At 48.9% G+C, this 18,598-nt stretch overlaps 1 protein-coding gene across 1 annotated transcript; it reads right to left on the reverse strand.

Moving 5' to 3' along the window:
- Positions 1-635: 635 nt before the first annotated feature.
- On the reverse strand, positions 636-16,646 carry IRF4 (interferon regulatory factor 4). The gene is made up of 9 exons (XM_075142576.1): positions 16,553-16,646; positions 14,688-14,983; positions 13,998-14,184; positions 13,101-13,189; positions 12,399-12,540; positions 10,490-10,597; positions 8,826-9,179; positions 4,747-4,859; positions 636-2,773 (listed from the first exon to the last, which is right to left on the reverse strand). Exons 2-9 carry the CDS (start codon positions 14,889-14,891, stop codon positions 2,630-2,632), a joined length of 1,341 nt encoding a protein of 446 aa, XP_074998677.1. The 5' UTR covers positions 14,892-14,983; positions 16,553-16,646; the 3' UTR covers positions 636-2,629.
- Positions 16,647-18,598: the final 1,952 nt, after the last annotated feature.

Genomic DNA, 18,598 nt, shown 5'->3' on the forward strand with positions numbered 1-18,598 from the left:
GAGAGACATACCTCAACCTCTTTCCTTGGTTAAAATAAGTCTTTCAACTGCATCTCTCTGCGTTCAAACTAAGCAAGTTGTGTTTGGCCAGAACATAGATGGTGCTCTTCTCCCTCCCTCTTCACAGCCACTGACTTTAAATCATGCTCCTTCAAGGAAAATAATTAAAAGCTCATTCCAAGACCAAAAATGATAATGCACCTCGATAGCCAAGAGCAGCCTGTTGAGAGAAAAGAGAAAACGCCCCCCCCATCTTCAGACACTTCACAAATCTCGTAACTATTTTTCACACCTTGCTCTGTCTGTAAGCTACCGCTCCCAAGGCCCCTTCTCGGGACCCTGATTTCCAGTAAACAGGGGCTGCCCGGTGAAATTCACTCCTATTCTTAATTTCACTATTTTAGTTCACTCGTCATCCTCCTCTTCACCCTTTCCCAGCTTTTCTCACTTGAAAGCACTCTGGAAACCATAGCGACCAGTAACCACCACCTCCAGCTCCAGCCGCCAGCCCGGCAAGTGGTGGGTCAGAGGGTCCCCCAGCGCTGGGCTGGGCAGGGGGGACACCAGCCTGGTCCCCAGCCCCAGGGGCCACGGAGGGGCAGGGGCAGAGCCCTCAGGTGCGTGGCAGCACCAGATCCCCAGCTGCAGGGCTCTGCTGCACCGTCCGTGGTCCGGGAAACCAACAGCCAAAGGGCAACCTCCCTATTTTCCCTTTTTCTACTAACTGTAGCTAATATCGCAGACATTTTTGTAAGAAAAAATCCTTACCTTTTGACCTTTCCCTGCACTTTTGGCTTAAAACACAGTTCCCCATAGACTTAGCCAGCAGTGCTGCCCAGGTTCACAGTGCAGAACCAAGCCCATTAGATTTGCCCCGCCACTGAAAACAACACATACGAATCAAGTTGGTAGGGAATAAGGACTTTATTCTAAGATGTGAGCTGAAGCAGTGAGCATATGAAGCAACGACCACTAGAAAAAAGTGAAAAACACATCAAATATTTGTATTGTACCAGTTCAGTTTGAACACAAAAGTCCCTTTCAGTAAAATGTATGCACAGGCCAAAAGCATATGCAGAAGCTGTGAAAGTCACCTAGCACAGTGCTTTCAATGTCTAAGAAAGAGGTCCCCCCTATGAAAATCTTTAAGCCAGGAAAAACAACACTTCAAGTAACAAAGAACACAAAAGTAAAAATGACCTGTTGATTCCGCTTGCCCCGTGGAGAAGGAGGGGGATAATATATCCCAAAAGAGTATGCATCTTTAAGATGTATAAATTCAAAGTCCCTAGAACACAAGTCTGCTGCCAGACCAAGTACCGGTTCTTCATCCTCATTTAGAAATCCAAGTGAAGTAGGTCTGTTAAGCATAGGGAGATCGTGTTCTGGAGTTAAAGCTAGTAAGATCACACGGTCTGCTCGCCAGCGAGGAAATTTCACTGACATGCCTACCCAACAGACCTCTTCTCTTCACCTTTGTAAAGGTACCCTACCATTAAAAGCTGCAAATTGCATCAAATTGTACTTCTGTAAAATTTTTGAAAACCAACGTTAAAACAAGTATTTCCTTGACTGTCTTAATACGGGAGCAGCCAAATGCTGCTCTCCTTGAACTCTCCCTCCACATTCATTTCAGTACCACTGGAAGGAAGCTGTGAGTGCACACAAAGAGCGGAGCTGCCTCTGTACAAGTCAGAGGTGGTAGTTATTTTAATCTGGCTCACGTGTGTGACATCAAAAAAGGGCTAGCAGGACCATTTCCGTGTTATTTTCAAGGTCTGCCAACTTAACTCTAATGCATACTATATAAATATATATATATAAAATGCATAGTAGCTTTCAATTATAAGAAAAATGTAATTTATTTTTAAATCTGCTCTTCGGGACTTTAGAATTTTAGTCATTAATCTACTAAATGCACAGGTAATATGAGCTGAATGGTCACATTTCTTAACACAGTACCATAAATGCATCACCTTAGAAACTGCTATTATGGGGGCTAATCCAATAACAACAGTGGCAGCAACAAAATTCATTGTCAGGACAAATGTCAGTCAGGCGTTAAAAAAATATGTCTCTGAAGAATTGCATTGTTTTTAAAAAATACACTGAAATATTCTATACAAGAATATAGGCATCACACTTATGAATCTAAATTTATATCCACTTACATGTATTAGCTATTCTCAATAAACTGTCTACGTTTGTTACGCACTTATAGTAGCTACAGTTTCAAATTGGGAACACCGCAAGTTTATGTTCCTTCCCTGAGATCAGTAATCCAAAATAAATAGCCCTGCAAATGTAACAGTGTAAACTCTGGATTTAAGTCTCCGATAAGAATCAGTCCTCAAAACCCAAGGAGAACATTAAGCAAACGTAAACATAGCAATCATTTCGTCAGTTTTGAGTTATTCTCAGCGACAGTGGAACCTATGTGAGATGTAGCATCCAAACGTTGAAGACCCGTCATTTGTATCATACAATATGGTTATCCTAGTTCACTTTCCTATCATTGAACCCCTGAACACATCCAGCTGTGATGTGGATCTCCAAATTGCGACCCAGATCTGCTCCTCCACTCTGCATAATCTTTACAGTGCCTTTAAAAACACTCTTTCTGAGGATCTTATTCTTGAATAGAGGAATGGCGAATAGATCTGTGATAATCCTCTGGACTAGTCACAAGTTCTGGTAAATCATAGCCTCTCAGAAGATGTCCACTGTTTTGTTGAGCAAAGTAATACAGCTGCCTGGCAAACATTGGTTCAACCTTAAGAACAGACAAAACGTTAATCAGACATGTGACAAAATTTCGTGCTCTTCATCTTAGTTATTTACGGTGGTTTTAAGTTAAAAACAAGGCAGGACAAAGTAGTTCTGCTTACCAGAATGGGAAAACAATTTCAGTGGTCTCACTAATCTCTGTTTTAAGCTAGGGCTTGCCTGTTCTGCTGCTAAGTGCCTTGCTAACGGCACACACTCCTTACCTCCACGGCCTTCGTTTAGAAGGGCACGTACCAGTGACACAAATGATGTATTAGCAATTGCAGCCCCTTAGCTAGCCCCTGGGTGTGAGCGATGCCTACAGGCCAGACATGTCCGTGGCCACTCGACACGTTCAAATGCATACGCAAAGTGCTGAAAGTCTCGTCTGCGTTGTAAAGTACTTTGAGGTCTTAACTTGAAAAGCTGGAGCCCTCAGGTAGACTGAGATACATCACCAAACGGCTGTGTTTGAAATTAGACTTCAATCTAACACCAAGGTTACTCTTCTTTCTGTTCATTCAAGCTCTGATGAGGAATCTGCTCAACCACCAAGAAGGATTTGTATGATTTAACACTGCCTTCACTTCTGTCTCTTCAGAAACCACCATTCCCCCTCAGGCCTTTGGGCTCTGACTGCAAATATTTAAGTTGCACACTGAGAACAAACACCTGAAGCTCCCCTTACTCTCGGGGGATGGACAGGTTGGACAACTCTTCTCCATAACCCTCTCCTGCTGGCCAGCCAGCCCCTCCACGTTAAGACATGGGCACCACTTTGGAGTAAGAATACGCTGTCTGTGGGTCCCGACTCTGGGAAGGGAGAGAGCCAGAAGGGATCGCTGCCTCGGAGCAGCCCCACTGATCCCCCTTCCCTTCCTCTCATCAGCATTTGGAGGCAGCTGAGCACCTCCCGTCCCACCATGGGGGAGACGGGAAGGCAGCGGGGCAGGTGAGCCAGACCGCTCCTGGGGCATAGCTGTTTGGTGGGATGGTGGAACCCCACCAGCCCACAAGCTGGGACAGTCTGAGAAGTTAAGGAGCAACTGGTAAGGGGGAAGCAAAGCTCTGGAAAGAGCAGGAGGTACAGGCTCACAGAAAAGATGCCAGGACAGGAGATGGAGAAGGGGGCTGGAGAATGGATGCTAGTAAGGAGAGCTGGATAGCTTGGGATGGATTTGTGAGCCTCCCACCTTCCACCCCAGAGACTCGCTAAGCAGCAGTGCGGCAGCATGAAAGCTATGCAGCTAAAGGCAGGCCACGGCTTATGACAAAAGTCTGACTTGCTACTACCAAAGGGGCTTTCAAAAAATTAAAAGAGACACCAGTTTTCTTCCCAAGGATGCAATAAGCTAAACCCTGCCGCTAATGTGTGCACTATCACCTCTCTTGTGGTTTTACAGGCCAATACAGCCAATTTAGAAAGTACCTGGTCTCAGTCTCCGTCATCACCCTTTCTCAGATAGCATCCCGAAACACTAGCTTTGAGTGTGTGCGAACTGTGGTCAGTCAGCCCATGAGCTTGCCAGCTACCTTAACCCTGAAGCTGCACAGGCAGCCCCTGCATCCCATTAAGGGCTGAGGTCCCTGAGGTGGAGGCTGGGATTCTGGACCACCTTCAGGTGCAGTGGTTGTGAAAGCACCGCGTCCTGCACCGGCCTGGCAGCCCAAGGTGCTGCGCAACCGGGACGGCAATAACAACACAGCCCATCCAGGGTACCTTTCAGCTTTAGATTTTGAAGGGATTTGCAAAAGAGATCATTGATGCTCTACAGTGAGGGAAATTAGGTGCTCTGCCCTACTAATGGCTACCAGTCAGTCCTTGGCAGATCTGGGGATTCAACCCCGGTCTGGATGGTGCTGCATTTTTAAGAATTTATTACCTCCCTCACAACGTACACAAGGTAGAAAAGCCTGACTGACAGATTCATATCCTCCAAGGAATATGTTTCTTTTAGGTAAGGCAGAAGTCCTACTTACATGGGCTGTAATTAATTTCCTCTGCCTCTGCGGATCTGGAAATTCCTCCCCAAAGCACAGAGCGACCTGGTATCTCGGCAGTGGGCGTCCATGGTGAGCAAAGGCTTGCAGCTCTGGGAAGAGAGAAAGGGCCGTGTTGTGGGTTAACCCGGCAGGCAGGTAAGCACCACGCAGCCGCTCGCTTGCTCCTGCCACCGGGATGTGGGAGAAAATCGGAAGGGCAGAAGTGAGAAAACTTGTGAGTTGAGATAAAGACAGTTTAACAGGTAAAAAAAAAAAAAAAAGACGAAACAAAACAAAGAAAAACAAAGGATGCAAAAAGCAATCGCTCACCATCAGCCGATCGATGCCCAGCCAGTCCCCAAGCAACAGCAACCTCTGGCAAACTCCCCTCCCCTCCCCAGTTTTACTGCTGACCACGGTCATATGGTAGGGAATACCCCTTTGGTCAACTTGGGTCAGCTGTCCCGGCTGTGTCCCCTCCCAACCTCTTGTCCATCCCAGCCTACTTGCTGTGGGGGCAGAGTGAGAAATGGAGAAAGCCTTGATGCCGTGCAAGCACTGTTCAGCATTAGCTAAAACATCCCTGTGTTATCCCAGCACTGTTTTGATCACAAATCCAAACGATAGCACCACATGGGTTGCTATGAAGAAAATTAGTACAGGCCAAAATCAGTACAGGCCAGTAAGAAAGACTTTGTGGATGGCTGAGCTTCAAATAGAAGACCCTGGAGCAGAGTAGGAGAAGATGAAATAACTCCAGGGGAGGATGAGAGAAGTCAGAAAAAAGACAAGAGGTAAGGAGAAGACACTGAGTTTGGAGACTTTCCCACAGATCAGGGGGAGCTAGTTATAATACTGCAATTTTTCTATTTGCCTTGTCTTACAAGTCATTTCATGTGCACAAACCGGGATGTCTTCCAATTACTGTTTCTATTGGGCCTCCACAGCAGAACCCCCTGGAGCAGACGCTGGTGGTAGCCAGGACCCGCTCAAGTGGATGCCCAACAGCAGCACTGAAACCAATGGCTTAGCAGGGCCAAAGACTCAAAGTAGTGCCAGGCACGAAATTCAGCCTCAGCTAGACAGAGTCATGGAGCCACTGTCGCCACTGTGCTAGTGGGGGACGGGAAGGCACGGGAAGGTGAAGGACCTTATTTAAGCCATGCACCGAGCAGCAAAAGAGCCTGTGTCCTCTGCGCTCCTGCGCTCTCTTCACTAACTTACACCCTTGCACAAAGGGAAAAGGTCAAATTATATAATTACTCCAATAGCCAAAGTGTCCCCTACGAAAGATAGTGGGGGAGGCCTTTATAAGAGACTTCCACTGGGACCAAAATCACTATGCTGTGTTTTAGACACTGCATTTCCTTCCAGAAAAGAGAAAATTCCATCTAACACAATATCCTTGCTAAAGTCTGCGTTATATGCAGTATTTCTACACACATTTCTACAGTAAAGGATTTCACTTTAATTTATAACCCTGTTCACGCTTTCTGGAAGAAGTTGAAATTAATATTAAAACCGAAGTCTTATAATGAAGCATCCCCTGCTATAGAGGGAAAGGAGAGTCTTCAAACTTGGCGCGACAAATGCACGTTTTCCCAAAATACACCGCTGCCATTTCTACTCTAACTGCAAGTTTTTCAGACCAAGGTGTGAATTCAGCGGCTACCACAATAGTGTCCCAACCCTGGCTTGGGAGTACTGGTCTTACTGGGAGGATCAGTTATAAAAGTAAAACAATGGGCAGCTCACTTAAAACACAGCGTAAAGCACAGTTCTACCCAGAGTCTCCCCCAAAAGCCCCTAAAAGCACTGTGAACTTTCTGGAGATATGCCAGGAGGGAAGAGAGATTTTCCATAGGACCCTCCTTCCCTTTGGGCTGCCACAGGACAGGGAAGGATGATCCACCCAAGGCCAGTCCAACGCCATACTGCTAATGGGGAACTTCTGCCATCTTCCTCTTTCCGCCAGTTTTACTTGGCCTCAGCAATTCTCCAAATCCTGACTACCCATGGGAGCACCACACAGCAGGCCGTGGCATGGACCTGCAGAAGAAAACCCTTTCTTTCCCACCAGCAGGATAATCAGGGCTTGAGGTCAGCCCCGCGCTTCTCCAAAACCCTCCGCTCGCTCCATGTCCCTTTCCAGGCCCACGCGCCTCCTCCTGCGCCGCAGGCTCCCCATGCGCCTCCCCAAACCCTCCCCATCTCCTGCTACTCCGGCTCCAGCCGCCCCTCCTTCTGCCAAGCCAACCCCCCTCTGGCTGCCGCCCTCATGCTCCCAAATTCTCTTCCTCTATCCTCCTACTCTCCACCCAGCCCAATTTACTGCATTTATTACGCAGTACTCCCCAGAGACTATCCACCTGTTTTCTGATTTATTGCCGTTTTAGCCTTCTCAACAGTCCAGGCTGCTCAACAGGGGCCTCCATGCTCTCTCGCAGTTTGCATTGCAGGGGTCCTCATAGCTGTGGTCCACAGTAGTTCTGCTTCTGCCCCTTTCTCTGCTGTTCAATATCTCCTCTCCTGGTAGAGGTCTCCTGCGTCTCTTCCCAAGGAAGCCCTGGTTTCCTAAGGGGGGAATCCCCAAGCTTGCCTGCAGTCTGGGACCTCAGTACATTCAATTAACATGCAGATGTGATGCTCCCATGGCAAGTCACTTACAAACCTAGCTGAGCGTCAACACATGCAAAAACTCACTTTGCACACACCGCAGGCTATGACTTCAACCACATGCTTGGGTTTGCACAGGCATTGGTGCATAAGTAATTCAGGAGGGGGAAAAAATAACTATTGCTTGAGCTTATCTTTGGGGTTAGGCATCTAAAAAGAGATGTCCTGTCAACCGTTTGGAAGAACCCAGAGTACATCTAAAAAACCACCTGAGAAAAGGGAAAGGGATTTCCAAAACCATCATCAGAGGCAGAATTATACGACTTTAAATTAGCATGTGATTGAAGTCCAAACCAATACCCTGACCTCAAATTCCCCTTTCTAACTGTCAATTTTCACATCCATATGAGATTTCTCTCTTTAAATGCATTTCTTGCTTGACCATTTTGCTAGGATGGTGCATCAACCTTGGAATATAAAGTAGGCTAAAGCTGCTGGTTTGGGTTTGGTGTTTTTTTTTTTTTTAATTTTGCAAGGCATTATTTTCCTAAGAGACTCATGCCAGCGCTGATGCCCTGTTCTAATGGGAAAACACGCCAAACCATAGGCACTCTGTTCACCTGTAGCGATGCCACACATCTTGAAAAAGGGGCAACGTGTTCCTGCTGTCCAAGTTGTCCTCTGAGATAATGACCGGCTCCCACCAGTTTCTCTGGGTGGACAGCTTTCCTCCCTCTAACTGCTCAGAAGTGCTGGCAAGAGGGGTTGAGGCTCTGCTCCTTCCCTCCATGGGCTGGAAGGAGGAGGCACCGACCTGAAGCGTGACCTTGCCCTCTCTGTACCAATGCTCCCAACCGCCCTGTTACAAAACGAGACCTTCCCACATTGCTCTGGAGAGGTAATGCACCTTCCTGCTTAGAGCAACCTGGAAACTCCAGAGCTTGTGAAATCCTTTTCACCCCCTAGATATTTAAGCACTGGCAAAAGAAGGCTTTCTACTGAAATTCATGCTGACATTTGTATACTCTGAGCAAGATCCCAGGCGTGCTCTGGGTCAGGTTGAGGCAGCACGAGTGCAGACCACAGACCTGCCCAGGACTTACACTAGCAGATCCAAGATCAGGATCCACTTTCCTCTGTCACCCAATACATGGAAAGACTATTTGTTCGGTTCCTCCTTACGCTTCTTAAAGAGATGTGAGGTTTGGGGTGTCACCAGCCGAGCATCAGTTCACTCCTGCTGGTTTGTGCAGGGGCATTGAACGTGCATGGAGAGCAGAATTTGACAGGATCATTCAGGAGTCAACTACCCCTTGACTGTGTTTGCCCAGAAGAAGAAGTGAGGGGTAATTCTTACTGTAACTCGTAAGGTAACACAAAAAGAGCACTCCCGTAAAGCTGATGTGGGAGCGACCGGGTGACCTCTTCGGAAACGATATCAAAGCCATAGTGGGAATTACCTGCTAAAAATTGCTGAGTATCAAAGAGCTTGCATGTTTGGTCCCGCTCCAGCTTGTTGGGTCGGTCACTGCAGAGTGCCAGAGGCCCATCCCAGTAGATCCTGCTTTGGCAAAGTCTCTTAGCGTAGAGGCCATCAGGTGCCATCCACAGTATTACTCCTCGTTCCAAGTGGTTCAGCAGTTTTTCTATGTTCTTCCTCTGGCCATTATCCTCTGGATAAGGGAAGATAACTTGCTCCAGGCTGCTGACCTCGTAACTTTGGCCATGGGATATCCTACAACCTTCAGGACTAGAAGTTGTCACCTCCTTTACCAATATTTCACGGTAATATAAGCAGATGTGGAGCCGACAATCTACAAGGAGGAAAAAAACAAAGAATCACTGTGATACATTAGTACAAATGTTTCATGTTTCAGATCTGTACTAAGGCCAAGACACAAGTTTGCATGAGATTTCTGAGCCTGGTGGTCACCACCACCCAGAAGACAGGCTCCCATTGGCCAAAATAATCTAAAGAATATAAATACTAAAACTTTTGGGGCCCGGTAGCATTAATGCTCTCCCTTATTTTATTATAAGGGCTACTAATGTGGGAATTTGGTAGGAACTAACACCCCGCAAACTTCACATTTCTGTTTAAAAGGAAAAGTCTGCACACGAAAAGTTGTTGTTCATCACATTTTCCAAGTTCACGTCACAATTAAACCCACCGGCTCAGTACACTTCCTCAGATTTAATCAGGAAGTAGCTGTGTTTCTCCCCAGATTTTGCATAAAAGAGGCTTCAGCAAAGGGGACCTGCAAACTTGCACTCAGCTGCCTGAAGAGAAGCGACTGCTGGCTCCAGCTCCAACAGGGCTGTACCTGAAATCTCCAGCCTTATTTTCAAATGGCCGTTCGCTCAACTTGGCTGACCCCTAAGAACTCACACAGCACTGAATATATATATATATAAAAAAAAAAGTGTGTGTATATAACATATGTGTATATATATACCCACACATACACACAAACATACACACATACATACATACATACAGACCCTGATTCAGGAGAACAATCCTGCTCAAGAAACCTGCCGAGCGTCACGTTACAGGTTTATCCATTATTTCTGAGAAAAGCGCATTCCCACACCTTTTCCCGGAGTTATTCACAAAGTCCCCTAGCATCCGGATGTCTGCAAACCTGGCTGAAATAACTTTCCTTTTCTTTCCCAAATGCCTTTTTTTCACCAGGAATAATGAAGCAGAGCAAAGCCAGATGGCACCAGCAGGAGCACAGCAAGGTACCCAGATAACACCAGCTTTTGCAGGGGCTCCTCCCAAATGAAAAACTGAGCTAAAAGTCACTGACAATCCCAAAATTTCCAAACTCCCCTGGAAAGGCCTGATTTGGTGGCGTACCGAAGGAACCCAGCACTAACACCGTGAGCCAGCGAAGCACTGCCATTAACTTTAACCACAGTCCCTCGATCCCTTGGAGCTGGGGCTACAAGTGCTTAACCATCCCAGCAAACAGAGGCTGAAGCCCATACACCCAATTCATTCATTAAAGAGGTTTCTTTTTTTTTCTTTTCATCAGAAAGGAGAGATGGTGCCAGCGCAAGTCAGAAGCGGGAGTCTCTTGTCAAGCTCCCCAGAAACCCGGGGGGTTACGGACCTTACCTGACAGGGCGAGGGCTTCACCAGACCTTATGCTTGGCTCAATCGGGATGCCAGGAGTCTGGGACTCAGGAGGGGCACAAGCATAAAAGGTTCCTGTCACCTGACAACCTGTTTTCACAAACAAAAGTCAGTGACAGCTGCCTAAATCCTAAAAGAAAGGCTCGGGCAGAGATCACAGTGATGCAAAAGCAGGTTTTCCTGGGCCCCACCAGGAAATCTCTCTCTTCCCCCCTTCTTCTTAAAAAGGTCTTATTTCCCAATTTTTCCAGGTACGCCAGCTCTACCAGTCTCTCTAGATGTTACTTGGACTGCATTTTTATTTGGGTCTGCATGAAATACTCCCTCAGCATTTCAGTATTCCCTCTAGTACTTTTTTATTACCTAATATGTTCTTCTATTACAGAAATAATTTACATTTTTAAATAGACTATAGAGCTCTTAAAAGTTGCCTGCGTAAAATAATCCATTCAGTATAAGGAATTTCACTAAAGACAGGTATAACAACAAAGCTGGAATTAACACTGTTTAAAAAGCAGGTAAAGAACATTGTGCAGCAGGAGATTACTAGGGGTTTATTACCAGGAGTACTATTAGACTGTTCCAAGAGATGCCTATCAGTAAGTGGATTATAACACAGGCAATTGATGTTTTCCGCGGTTTCTTAATGTCAATGAAAGTCTCTGGAGGGTGATGCAAGTGACTTGCAGGCAAGAACATGCTACCTTTCCCAACGGCAGAATCCACCACGATCAGGAGCTGGAGCGATGCGGACACAAAACACCCGCATCTCTTGGAGAAGTCTTAGAGCCCAATGAGAAACCCAATACCAGCCACTAACAACTGCCTCCAAATTCAACAAAGCGTCTGAATGTGTGTTTAACTGCTGCAGGGGATGTACTTCAGGGCAGAGTTCACTCAGCTTGATACCTCAATTTTTTGTTAGCAAACAGCTCGACTAAAACCAAAGGATTCTGCCTAATAATTCCACTATACTGCCAGCAAAAGTTGCAGTGCACTGAGCATTTACTTTTTAGCAGATCCAAAGAAACAGGAGTTTATTTCTCTGCGCCAAAACCTCTAGAGAACTGTCCTCTGAAAATGTAGCATCTGCTCTAAGAAGTCCTTCCTCGCTTCCCATCCATTCCTGCCCTTCCGAACCAGCTGCTTCTCCTCCCGAAGCAAAAGCCTGTGTCCTCAGGTGAGTTATCCTGCAAGGATCTACAGCACACAGCTCCCCACAGCTCCCTTTCTCTTATGTTTTATCCCCTGCAAGCTTCAGCGTTGCCAATTTTCACAATTCAGGCTTTTTCCTAAGGATGCAGAGTTTGGAAAGCCATGATTGTGTTACACTCTGGTACTGTGAGATCTTTGGAGAAGGGAATGTTCCTTTATTCTGTTTCTGCTGTACCAGCCCCAAGAGAGACTCAATCCATGACAAGTTGTCCCATTGCCACAGCACTAAAACCAAGTAATAATTTCAGCTTTCCTCTTGGGAGAATAATGCCATTCTAATCGACAAGGCTGGAGGGAAAACCTCACTTTTGTGCCTCAAAAGGTCCAAAATCAGAAAGCAAAGCTAAAAAACACATGTTCCCATTTGGGGGTTTTGCGGGGGCTGGTTCCCTTCTTATTGCTCAGGGCTTTTGAGACAGCTCAGGACTTTTGGGGGCTGACTTGTATCAACTCAGAGGACTGCAGAGCTCACACACCGTGCGTATGGCAGCAGTGAAAGCAAGAACCAGGACAAAGGCTCTTGCCACAGGCCCCCTGGCTCTCTTTGAAGGGAGCCCAGCACTCCCCTCCAGCCAATTCTGTTAATTCCGATGAAAGCCATGAATAAGAAACCTGAAATCTGCTGTCTTTCTAGGTGAACAACCTCAGCAAGCAACCCTAAATGGCAGCGTCTTACCATTTTCACAGCCAGGCCCTTGCCAGTGATGACTGCGAGCTGCGAAAGGGACGCTGGCGCACTGGTAGGGGATGTCGGGATGCGGCTGCTCCGGGGCAAACTCCCTCCAGTTCCGTTCGTGCGGCACCATGTAGTTTGGTACCTATTCAATTTAACGAGATATTCTTTTACTCGGCAGCTGTCAAAACTAATGCTCTGCGTTGCGCTAGCTTTCACATTTCAGCTCTTGATTTGCTCTGCCAAAGCCCACAGAGGTCTAAGCATTGCCCAGGCTACACGAATGGCTCTTCGCCACCACCACCAATGAGGCTTTCAAATGAACTTCTCACCACTGGTGTAAATAACAAGCAGGGTGGAATAACAAAAGGCAGTCAAAGCATTGCTGGTAAATGTCTGTTTGGAAGAGCAAGGCTTCATTGGGTGCTTACATTCTGGCATCAACAGAATGGCAGTGCACTAATATCTATCGCCCAACAGAAAAGAGCTATTACTCAGGGATAAATAACACCGAGGGACATCAACTGCCCTGTGGCCTCATGTGACATTAGAAAAGTTGCTTCTGGATTTCTCAGTTTTCATAATAAAGTTTCTTCCCAGAGAGAACTAGAGAGCCACGCCAGCAAAGACAGACATAGCACATAGCACAGAAATGATGCTGCTCAATGTACGAGCACCGAGCGAAACGCGTAACTAATGTCATACCTGAGATGGTAGTGAAGTGTAAGGAGACGTTATTGGAAAGGGATGGTTCATCATTAACGGTTGGTCCTCCATGTTGATCTGTTTTGCACCTATGTTCACCAGAGGGATGAAAATAAACAATGTCAACCACATCTTAAGGAAATCTGAAATTGGCACATTGAAGACAAATCCATGCAACCTGCCTTTGAACAAGCAGAGGACTAAAATGCCTTCCAGCGCCCGTTTGGGACAGGATTCCCAGCCCTCCCCTGCAGGCAGCTCCTGCAGGCAGTCTGTCCCGCTGGGCTCCCCGGTGCCCCACAGAAAAGAGCTGCCCAGCCATACCCAGTGCGCCAGGATGCCCTCTCCAGGCCCTGCCAAGCCTTTGCCTCCTGCAAGCCCTGCCTGGCACCAGGGGCTTCCTGGAGAGCAGGCACTGCCCCAGCCTCTGCCCAGGAGCCGCAGGCTGGGCATTCCTCGCTCCCAGCTCTTCCCCCCACAGCAGTTACCTACTGTCCGGCTCAAAACACTTCTGCTCTTCCCTGTATTTAAAACCTAGATCCAGCAAGCAATTTTTTTTTTTTTTGCCCGTCCCTTGAGCCACTTGCTTGGCTCCTTCTACACAGAACTGGCAGGGAGGCTCCAGCTAAAAGAGCAATTCCTCCAGCAGTGTGCAAGGAGCCTGTCTGCATCTTCTGCAAGGGCTCCCTTTCAACGCTTCGACTCAAAGGCCAGCAGTCCTCCCGCAGACGCAGCCTCTTAAGTCATCAGAACAAGCTGCACTTGAGCCCTGCGTTTTGGCTCCTTAAAAGACTTAAAAAACCGCAGGGCCGTTCTAGAAAAGCACGCTTCAGTCCTCATATGCTTACAATGAGACATATTCACACTCAGTTACACAGGGAATTTGAGATGCTTTACCTTTTTTAGCTCCTTCTGGCACTATTCTGTACACTTTATAGGGATCTGAGATGTCCAGCTGGCTTCTCTCCACCAGTTCTTCAAAGTCATTGCTCTTGTTCAAAGCACACCTTAATCTTGTCTTCCAGGTAGGGGGATCTGGTTTATCAATGCCCTCTCTGAACTTTCCTTTAAAAAGAGCCCAAGCCTGGAAACATTTCAGATAATCAAAAGAGCAAGAAAAAGAAAAAAAAGGAAAAAAAAAAAAAAAAAGAAAAAGGATCAACTACAAGGTACAAGTCCACAATACTTGAAACAGCATATATGTGTGTGCTTATGCGTGCCTGAATTTACTCCCTACAGGTTTAGGCTAAGAAAAAAGGCAGCATAGTAAGGTAGGCAAAACAGTTTAGCAGGCACAAGGAAAGGGAGAAAACGATCCAATGTGGAAACAGATGTGCTGCAATCCCACAGCATTTAGCTCCACACGGAGAAGGGGGAAAGGGCGGGCTGTCTTATCCCACAAACACAGGGGACACCGGGGCACAGCCAGGGCCACCAGGCAGGCAGCCAGCAGCAGCAGGCACCCAGCAGCGCCAGCCTGCAGAGGCGGGCGGCAAGGACGGGATGTCGAGGGGCCACTGCGGAGCCCCTGGGCATCCCTCCTGCCCCGGCTGTGTCCCACAACCCCGGCCCCGGGCTGAGCCCTACCTTGAAGAGGGCGGCATCCTCCTCGCGGTTGTAGTCCTGCTTGCCGGCATGCTTCCAGGGGATGCGGAAGATGCTCTTCTCATCGTTCTCCCACACCAGCCCCGGGTACTTGCCGCTGTCTATCTGGTCGATCAGCCACTGGCGGAGTTTCCCGTTGCCGCAGCTCACCGAGTTCATCCCGCACTCGCCCGACTCCAAGTTCATGCCACTCACGTCGGGGGTCGGGTGGGGGGTTTTGAGGTGCCTCACCGAGCACACCTCTCCACACACACCCAAGCACCAGCTCTCGGGGGGGGCTGCGAAGGAGGGGGAGAGGGGCAGGATGGGGGGAGAGGAAAACCCACAGGTCAGGCACTGGCTGAAGTCCCCGTGTAGAGCCCCGCCAGCAGTCCCCAGTCCCTGGTGCCACATGTATCACGCCAAACGGCAGCTACGGCGTGCAGGGGGGCCCCGGGGAGCCCGGGAAACACGGTAGAGAGCCTCAGGAAACCGGGCACAGCCCCCCGCAGCCCTCCCCAGGCACCGCTCGTGCTGCAGACTTTGACAGACTTCCCCCCTGTCCCGACACTGTTTTGCATGAACATATGCAGGTTGTTGAAATTTTCGTTGCAAGTGACTTAAGACGCAAACCCTCTGTCCTGCTCGGAGTTCAACTGGGTTTTTACTTTTTAACCAAAAAAGAAAAAAATGGCATAAAAATGTATTTGTATATGACAGTGCATATATGTAATGTTAGACACATGCACACAATTTGGAGGGCTTCACATGCAGTTATGATTTATACGGCATCTAACTGTAACATCAAAGTAGTTTTCACAAGCTCGCTTCAGCAAGACACATTTGAACACGATGTCCTATACATATCTACCCCTCCAACTGCTCCCAACATGCATATGTAGTAACATTCAGACTTATACATTGCAAATACCTAAAATTGGAAAGACAGCAACCCACAGAGCCTGGCACCAGGGCACTGTCCCCAGAGACGCTGGAGCTTGCAGCCAGCCACACAGAGCCCTCGCTACACGCAGAGGTGCAAGCATGCACGGGGAGCGGTGCGGCTCTGCAGTGATGGGCACCTGCTGGAAAGGTCCTAATGTGAGGACACCGACACCAGTGATAGGGACCTGGAGTCAGGTTTGTCTCCCCGACGTGAAGAAGTGCTTGAATGCCCAAAAGTTTAGTTTGGTGGGTTTTTTCCCCTCATTACATCTAATAAAAAAGTGATTCCTCACCCACAGTCTTTGCCTCTACACACAGGGAGACCTTCAGAGACCCCTTGTATGACAGGTGCACACTACTGTGGGCAGACGGGCAGCTCCGCACCCCTTAGACCCCTCCTCAGGCGACAGCATCCCCCCGGCCACCAAACCCACTCCCCCAGCTTCTCCCCTGGGCACGATATGCCTGGGGGGGCGGCCGAGGCCGCGGCTCCGCCAGAGCCCGTGCAAAGACCCCCAAAAAGTCCTTTACCCCATTAGACAGAGCATGAAGCGGATCCCCCCTACGCGTTCCCGCGACCCTCCCCAGGGCATGGGGAAACCGGCTGGGCCGGGGGGGGGTCGGTGCGCGCCTTCACCTCGGGAGCAGATAACGGGGCGGGTATTATTTTTTTGCTTTAAAATAGGGAAATTTTTTTTTTTTTTAAAAAAAGGCCAAACGGCTCGCTCAGGTGCCGACGGCACCAGGAGAAGCCCAGACGGGGGAAAGCCGAGGTGTCCGCACCGCCCACCCCCGTCTCCCTCCCCGGCCCGTGGGGTCCCGCGGCGGGGCCGCTCTGCCCGGAGGCGCGGGCGGAGCGCTGCGGCGGCCCGGCGGGGCGGAGGGGAGTCTCCGGTGGGGGCTCCGCCGCTGCCGCCGCTTACCTCTGTCGCGGCGCTGGGAGCGGGCAGGGGCCGCCGGCTGCCGGGGCGGCTGCTGAGACGGGGCGCACGGCGACTGGGCCGGCGGCACCGGGAAGTTTCTTTATATGATGGAGGGCGTCGTGCCCGGGCGGGGGGGAGGCGGGCCCCGGCCCGGAGGTGGAGCCGGCGGAGGGGAGCGGGGACTTTGCCAGCTGGAAAATATCTGAGGCAGTGACACATGCCCATTGCTGGTAAACACAGGCGGCGGGCGGGGGGGGGGGGTCGCAGCCCGGCGCCCTCTCTGCGTCCGCGTTGGTTTTTTTTTTAAATCTATACAGACAGACGCATATACATAAATAGCATGGGGAAACTCCTACCTATGATAGCCAGGCGGCTTTTACTGTAAAGGACCCAACTACCTACACCCACCAGAAACGTGCTAGATCGCGCCGGCCAGGCCCCCGGGCGGCTCGGAGAGACGGCGGGAGCATCCGCCCACCCACCTACCCACCCACGGCGCGCCCGAGGCCGGTACCCCCAGTCCGCAGCCCCTGCGACCCAACCCGGGCCACTGAGCCGGGTTCACGGAGGGGGATGAGAAACCCCCCCCGAGGCGAGGGCGAACCGGCGGACTCGGGGCTCGGGCTCTCCCCCGGCGAGCCTGCCCCGTGCTTTGCAGCCCATAAGGTGTGAAATGGGGAACAAGGTGGGGGGCAGCAGCGGCGCCGGACCCCGTAGGCAGCGAGCCCCGACGGGGAGCCAGCCCCGGCCGGGAGCGGCTCCCGCCCCGCTGAGCTCGGGGGATGCTGCCCCGGGAAAGCACGTCTTAAGTACCGGCTCCAGAGCCGGGGCTGGGTGGTGGGTAGCCCACTCGCTCGCCTGCCTGCAAAGTCCCCTGCTCCAACGTGGTGGGAGCTGAGGGGGATGAAGGAGCGAGGTCCGGGCTCGCATGAAAGTCTTCCTTACCGCCTTTCGGGTTTCAAACACGTGTTTCATGCCATGACACTTTCTTGTTGTTGTTCTGTTTTAACGTCTCCAACACACATCCACATCCTTTCTGCTGTAACGTATCAGATCAAAAAACCAGTCATCGCGCGCTGTGCTGGCAGGCCGCCGGTGCGGAGGGTACACGAAGAGTTTAGGATATTAATTGCAAATCTTCAACGCCATCTTCTGAAATTTAAATGCAATTATCGCCACGTTTTGAGGGAGAAGTGAGAAGTGCAGGCATTTTTAGATATCGGGTTTATAACACACCATCCATCCTCTAAAAAAAGAATTGGCAGCGCCCATAGGAATCTTTTCAGTCACGAGTTAAAACACCTTCAAAACATTAAAATACGTCTTTAGATTGGAGGTGACTGCCACCATAAATCAAGACGAGAAACCGCAGCTTTACCAAAAGGCATCTGAAAGGCTTTCTAAAAATCCAATTTCTATTCCTAGGTGTAAGACTGTGTGGTACTCAGGGTACCAACTGTAATTTCATTAAGTATAAAACCATCTTGAAATATATTACTATAAAATGAACACTTCTAATGCCTTCTCTTTTTTGCAGCTTTTAAGACAGCAAATTCTGGGCCAGTGTGAAACATGCAGATTTGATCCGCATTAGGTCAAACCATTCAGGGGAAAAAACCCCACCTTTCTCAAATGCTGGAGAATATTTTGAAAAAATAATTGTACTTGTCCAAAGAAATCCATGTATAGATAGAGAGGTAGATGAGTTACACATTCAGTAAGCTTTAAGAGAAAACAAAGTCAATCATAAAAAACCCAGACAGTACATGTGTGGGAAATTACCAGGCTGGGTGGTCGGTTGCTGTCTTTGGGCAACAAGAACTCTACTAGAAAACTATCTCCAGTTGCCTAAATTTTAGAGGGGATGCTTAAAGCCAGACCCCTATATGCACATTCAGCCTTTGCAACTAAGTCTTCTCATGAGTAAGACATGCTAATCTCATTAGCCTTGCTGACTTCATTACTCAGGGTTTCTGGACGTCGGCCATTTCCATTTAAGATGGCAAAAAAAATTTAGGACTACCATTTCGGTCTGTAAAGTAAAAA

The sequence above is a fragment of the Calonectris borealis genome, chromosome 2, assembly GCF_964195595.1.
Source record: "Calonectris borealis chromosome 2, bCalBor7.hap1.2, whole genome shotgun sequence".
NCBI lineage: Eukaryota > Metazoa > Chordata > Aves > Procellariiformes > Procellariidae > Calonectris > Calonectris borealis.

What these genes read in the sequence shown, in the direction of transcription:
- IRF4 (XM_075142576.1), bottom strand. Translation starts at nt 14,891, where the DNA reads ATGAACTTGGAGTCGGGCGAGTGCGGGATGAACTCGGTGAGCTGCGGC. An exon ending in GCCAGAAGGAGCTAAAAAAG is followed by an intron (nt 13,190 to 13,997) that starts GTAAAGCATCTC and finishes TGGTGAACATAG; the next exon opens with GTGCAAAACAGATCAACATG. An exon ending in GGAAATTAATTACAGCCCAT is followed by an intron (nt 2,774 to 4,746) that starts GTAAGTAGGACT and finishes TCTGTTCTTAAG; the next exon opens with GTTGAACCAATGTTTGCCAG.